This window comes from Argiope bruennichi, chromosome 3 (genome assembly GCF_947563725.1).
Source record: "Argiope bruennichi chromosome 3, qqArgBrue1.1, whole genome shotgun sequence".
In the NCBI taxonomy this organism is placed as follows: domain Eukaryota; kingdom Metazoa; phylum Arthropoda; class Arachnida; order Araneae; family Araneidae; genus Argiope; species Argiope bruennichi.
In genome coordinates, this window is record NC_079153.1 from 109,427,721 (window position 1) to 109,434,750 (window position 7,030).

The 7,030-nt window shown below is 36.7% G+C and overlaps 1 protein-coding gene across 1 annotated transcript; it reads left to right on the plus strand.

Moving 5' to 3' along the window:
* Window positions 1-334: 334 nt before the first annotated feature.
* Window positions 335-4,777, plus strand: LOC129962929 (uncharacterized). Its single transcript, XM_056076931.1, has one exon. It carries the CDS (start codon window positions 335-337, stop codon window positions 4,775-4,777), a length of 4,443 nt encoding a protein of 1,480 aa, XP_055932906.1.
* Window positions 4,778-7,030: the final 2,253 nt, after the last annotated feature.

Consider the following 7,030-nt stretch of genomic DNA (forward strand, 5'->3'; position numbering starts at 1 on the left):
AATATTTAAGTTGGTATTAAAGATAAATTGTGTGATGCAAACCTTTTTATTTTGTTAAAAATAAAGTAAATGAAATTTTGTTAAGCCTGTTTATACATAGTTTAGGGGTATTTTTTTTAGTTTTGATATATATATTTATGTATGTAAATTATGTATATTGTTATTTCTATTTGCAAACATATAATTTCTTCAAGTATTTAAAATCTAAACTCTTAATAACAGTATCTATAGAACATATCTTCCAGAAATTTCACTGTAAGATTTTTTTTTAGTTAGTATCTAATTTCGATTTGAATTATTGTAAGGCAATTTGGCATTAGGTTTAGCTTGAAAAATGTCTTTCTTAAATAAAAGTAAAAAGGCAGACCTAATCTGTCTAGCAGAAGATTTAGGTGAGTCGCCAGACGAAACCATGTCTAAAGTAATTCTGAAAGAATTAATTTTAGCTAGTAAACATTATAACGAGGAAGAGGCAAAAGAATATTTAGAAGTTATCGTAGCTGGAAGGTTAGAACAGGAACAAAAACTTGAAAATGAAAATAAACTAAAACAAGAGAGGGAAAAGGAAAAGTTCGCACTCGAAAAACTTCGTCTAGAAGTGGAATTATCCAGGATCAATCAAAATTTGGTTCAAAATAGTGATCAAGTCGTGCGTGCAAAATCATTAGATGAAATAGTTAGGATGGTTAGGCTCTTAACAGTTAAAGTTCCTAGTAAGTCAGACGGATGGGACTATTTCTTTTCAAGCTTAGAAAAGGCATTTGTAAATGAAAATGTTAGTGATGAATTTAAACCAAAAGTGTTGCTTTGTTTATTAGGAGACAAAGTGTCTAATTTGTTAGTTAATATAGAAGAAGGCGAATTAAAAAATTATGAATCTTTGAAGAAATTAGTATTACAGGAGTACGAACCTTCACCGAAATTGTGTTTAGAAAATTTTCGCAAAGCTAAACGTAACAACGATGAAACATTTTCTCAATTTGCATCTCGGTTAACATCCATGTGGGTGTATTATTGCAAATCAAGGGGTGCTAGTGATTTTGAGACTGTAAATCAACTCATTGTAGCAGATAAAATGTTCCAAACATTGGATTCCGAAACGGCAACCCATATAGGTGTGCTACAGGGGGAAAGTTGGTTTAAGCCAAAGGAAATGGGTAAACGTTGTGATGTATTCTATGCATCCAAGGGTAAATCCTATGACGGGTCAGTGAGAGCCAAAAGAAATGATTATGATGAAAGAGGTTTTCAGGGTAATTGGGGAAAACAACAGTTCAATGAGAAGAAGACCGATAATAGTAATTTTTGCCCTAAGAAAAATTTTGAAAAATCAAAAATCACAGAAGTTAGAAAGCTAACTTGTTACACTTGTGGCTCCGATAAACATTTTAGACGAGATTGTCCGAAAATTAAGGGAGCAGACTATAAAAGGATTAAGGTAAACAAGGTTTCCGCTGAGGGTGCAGAAGCAGAATCAAAAGGGGAAACAGCAGCTGCTAGGGTGGATTTACTCGGTAAAGTAATTCCTAGGCATGCTATTGAAGACAAACTTTGTAAATTGGCAAAGGTATCTGTCAGTGTAGCTGGGAAACTAGCCAAAGCATTAGTGGATTCTGGCACGGAAATTACAGTTGTCAAAAGGGACTTAGTTCCTGAAGTTTCAGTTGAAGGTGCTTCTACGATATATTTGAAGGGTATTTTTGGTCCGGCGGTTAAATGTCCTTTAGTGTACGTTCCGTTAAGTCTTGCTACTGGTGGCCAAGTTAATGTGGTGCATCAGCAAGTTTTATGTGCTTTAGCAGATGTTTTGGTGGAGGATGTGTTGCTTCCACCGGATATTCTAAACATGTTGGGAGGGGCCCGGAGTGAAGGAAATTCACTGGCTCAGAACTCTCAGGAATTGAGGGGTGATCTGCAGGAGAAAGCACAGGATAGCATTATCTTTGAGAAAACTCAAAGTGAAATTACTTCATGTGGGAATGAAGTGGGAACAGTTAATAATAAGGATGAGAAAGTAACCACTGAGACGGTTAAGGGAAGCATGGTCGCTGATACTTTTCGCTCTGAGCAGGAACAGTGTGTCGAATTAGCAACGGCTTGGAAGCATGCTAAAGAAGGCAAAAGTAACTACTATGAGGTAGACGGTTATCTGTTTCACAGAGACAAAATACTCGGGGAGAGTATTGGGCAACTGGTAATTCCAAAGTGTAGACGCGGTGAGGTACTCAGACTTGCTCATACCTCAGTGTTTAGTTGTCATATGGGTTCTAAAAAGACTCTAGAACGAATCAAGTACTCTTTCTTCTGGGAAGGTATGCGGACGGATGTCAAAAAATTTTGCGACTCATGTAAAGAGTGTCAACTCACTCAGACTGTTAAAACTAGTGACAGAACGCCAATTACGCCTGTCGTGAGGCCTGAATTACCATTTCAGGTAGTGAATGTAGACCTGATAGGTCCAATTGATCCTCCTAGTGCGAAAGGACATAAATACATATTATGTCTGGTTGATCAACATACTAGGTGGGGCGAAGCCATACCGTTGACTAGTCTGAATGCTAAGGCAACATGTGAAGCTTTGTTAAGTATATTTTCAAGGACAGGTATTCCTAATGTTATCGCGTCTGATAACGGGACCAATTTCACGGCAGAACTAACTAAAGAGTTTGAAAAACGAATAGGGAGCAGTCCAAGATTCTCTACCCCTGGATATCCACAATCAAATGGGTTGGTGGAGAGGTTTAATAGAACTTTAAAAAACATGTTGCATAATGTAGTCAGGGAAGAAGGTAGGGGATGGCATTTACAAATTCCTTATGTGCTGTGGGCGTACAGAGAAATACCTCATTCAACTACAGGTGTGTCGCCATTTCAGTTACTCTATGGTAGACCACCACAAGGTCCTTTGTCTATCCTAAAATCTACTTGGACAGGAAAATTTAATAATGTACAATTAAATAGTACTTCCGTTTCCAAATACCTGGAAAATTTAAAATCAAAACTAGAGAAGGCTGCAGAGCAGGCTAAGCTTGTTTCAGCAGTACAACAGGAAAATGCGGCGTATTATCACAATTTAAGATCGTCTAACCGAGTGTACAAAGTCGGAGATCAGGTGATAGTATTAATACCTGATTCGACTAATAAATTATTTGCCAGATGGCAAGGTCCTGCAACTATCGTTGAGAAACGTAATCCCCATTCTTTTTCAGTTAAAATGTCGGATGGTTCTACCAAGCACATTCATCAAAATAAGTTAAAACATTACATAGCTAGTTCTAACTCTATAAATGTCATTTTTGAGGAAGAAAAAGAATTCGGGCATGTTGAAACTTTACCAACCGCTACCAAAGAATCTAAATTTTTCGAAATTCTTGATAATCTTGAAATTAAACATGTAGACAATTCTCAGTTAGAAACTCTTAAAAATTTAATCGTTAAATTTAAACGCATCTTTACTAAACCCGTGCAACCAGCTGCGGTTGGCACTCATAAAATTGAACTATTGCCCAATACGGTACAGAAAAAGCCTCATTGTTATAGTGTTCCTATTGCATACAGAAAGGAAGTTGAACGTCAAGTTCAAGAACTTTTAGAATTAGACTTGATAGAACCTTCGGTATCCGAAATTGCTCATCCGATTGTTTGCGTTGCTAAAAAGGATTCTTCAATGAGAATGTGCATTGATTTTAGAGCATTAAATGCAGTCACCAAAGTTCCAGTCTTTCCCATGAAAGATTTGCAAGAACTGATATTCACTGCAGGGTCAGGCCATTGGTTAAGTAGCTTAGATCTTTTAAAGGGATATTGGCAAATAAAAATGGACGAGGAAAGTAAACGGTTGACGGCGTTTGCTACGCATAATGCTGTGTACCAGTGGAAGACCATGCCTTTCGGTCTGGCGGGAGCATCTGGTACTTTTCAACGTGAAATGAACCGTGCCTTGAAATCTCATTCAGAGTATGCGCAGGCGTACATGGATGATGTAGTAATTTATTCTAGATCTTTTAAAGAGCATCTGTTTCATTTAAAACTTATACTGACAGAATTAGATAAATTAGGATTTTCTGTACGGCTGGATAAATGTACTTTCGCCACCAAACAAATAAAATATTTAGGCCATATTATAGGTGGAGGTAGACATGGTCCAGATAAAGACAAAATTCTAGCAATACAGAAATTAACTAGACCTACCACTAAAAAAGAGGTCAGGTCCGTATTAGGATTAATGGGATTTTACCGCACATATATACCAAAATTTGCGGGAATATCCACTCCACTCACGGAATTAACCAAGAAGAATAAGCCAAACAAGGTAAGTTGGGGGGAAGAAGAACAAAACTCGTTTGAGAAACTGAAAGAATTACTCTGTGAGGTTACTAGTCTTGCTACCCCTGATGCCAACTTGCCATTCCAGATACACTGTGATGCATCTGATCATGGTGTAGGATGCTGTTTAACTCAGCAAGATGCTGACGGGTCTTACAAACCAATAGCTTTTGCCAGCCAAAAATTCAACGCTGCACAAAAGAACTGGGCAAGCATTGAGAAAGAGGCTTGGGCAGTGCTATATGGTCTGAATAAATTCGATAAGTGGATTTATGGTGCTAAGGTGGAGATCATATCTGATCACAATCCTCTTAAATATCTGAACCAAACCACTCCTAAAAGTCCAAAGCTAACCCGTTGGGCTCTAGCTCTACAAAGGTGGAATCATTCCATCACACATAGACCTGGTGTACAGCATCGAGGTGCGGATGCTCTATCACGACTGAAATAATTCATCACTTGTACAAAAAAAAAAAAGAAAAAAAAAAAGAGTTATGTCTGTATTTTTGATATTTGCATATGTATGAAACCAGTATACATGTTATATTAGTTTTTATCACTTTGAATTTATTGGATTTTGATTTTGTAAGTAGGTTATAGTGTTTTTGTATATTTATATATTATTCATGAATGTAATAAAATCAGCCACTGTGGGCTAATTTTATGCTTAGGTGGGGCGTGTAAGACATGCCAATTTTGGCAACCCTTCTCACCCCTGAGAGTAACCCCACTTGTCTAACGGAAGTGGGGGAGGAGAAAGAAGGAGAGAGGGAGAACTGGCTGAGAGGCAGCAGAGGAAGGTCGCTCTGCTAGATCGTGATGTTGTTTCTTGTAATATTTTCATAATTTTGTGTCGTAATCTGTGCTGTGTCCCTTATGAACATGTGAATAAAAACTTTGGGACTAAAAAGGTGTGATCACTGTCTCTACTGCTCATACAAAAGAAACCCCTCGCCAAAGAAAGGGTTTTTACACTGACTTTTTCCAAAAATGTGCTTTTCGAATTCAGAAAGGTCTAAAACGTAAAGAATCTCCAAAATCTCGAGTTCTAATATTATGACGATTACTATACTCTCTCTATATTACGCATATGAGAAAGTAAAATTGCACAACATTGAGCAGCGACTGAGTAATCAGAAATAAATCAAGAGAGAAAAAGTCACGGGAAGAAAAAAAATTGAACTGTTCAATGAAAATACCGAGCGAGTCACTGAAGTGGATGATTCGGACTTGAAAGATTTTCAGCTAAGTCTTCTGAGCATCGTCAGTCTGTCGGTCTGTGAGCGTGACTACTCAAAAAATTCACGTAAGATTGAAGGTCAAACATTTTGACGATTTTAATGCTTTCTCTTTGCATGTTTCATTTAAGACAAAGGGAAGGGGGGGGATTCTTAAACAGGGATGGGGATGTTTAGGATATTATTAATATTTATTCACTACTATATCATTTAAAATTTGAAATTAGCTTAATTCATGACTGTTGAATTATGGTTATATTAAGGTTTGTTACTTCACCATTCCTTTTTGGGGGGAAAAAAAAGAAAGAAAGAAAAGGCTGGGAGGTTTCTCTTTTTCTTATGCATGCATTCTGATATTTGACGGTACTGATATTTCATCACTCATCTTATCGGCACTCATATTTCGATATTGTTCTGAATATGAATGCCTTGATTCTAATCTTCTGGTATTTTAAATTCCCAATTTTACTCATCTTTTTCCATCTAGTGTATTTGTGACTATGAAAGATAGAAATTAAACAGTGTCAATACTTTCTAACGAAAGCCGAGCATGCCAAATAGACCAGTGGATTAGCGAATATTTGGTTGTATTCTTATGCCATCGAATCATCGCCAATGTATTCGCCAAATGTTGAGTAGTTTCGACAAGTGACGAAACGAGAGGCCGAGAAAATACAGCTGGAAAGACGAGCGTAATAATTGTTGCAATAAATAAGATTTTATAATGATAAAAATATAATTTCTCATTGGCATTATTTTTTCTCATTCAGAATATAGTATTCGTTTTAGTTTCAACAGTTTATTTATGTGTTGTTCCATAAGCTTTCTCCTGTTTTGATATGTATCATAATATGCTTTAATAATAAAATATGATTTGAAAAGTAGTAGTTTTGTCTGGGCTTAGCAAAATCATTTTTTTTATTAATCATTCATCATCAACGCATGTTGAATGTCTTGGTGTCCCCCACGACCACCTGCCTAACCGAAAGGGTATAAAAACTTGAGGGCCGCTGGGAAGAGCAAACTGAATGCTGACATCTATCTATGTAAGGGAAAAGTAATGTCATTTAGCATATACATCGTGCATATACAAGATACTCGGAGAATGCTGACATTCGCCAGCCATCAGTCATTAATAGTAATACATTATTACTTTCTTGTAGACGTAGTAGAAAACGTATAGTAATCGTCAAAAAATTCGAACTCGAGATTTTGACGAACCTCCAGTTTTCAGTTCTCCTTAAGTTCGAAAAACAGAATTTGGGGAAATGTTCCTCTGTCTGTGATAAAGATCTCAAAAACGCTTTGAGCTAGACGGATGAAATTTGGTATGCTGTCTTTATACCGTTTGGCATACTGGTATACTGTCTTAGTTTGTATATTTGTATCAAACCTTGAGTAAAATCTGCTCAGAGGAAGTCCGTCCGTTCGAATATAAGTCAACATTATAATTACAAAACGAAGAA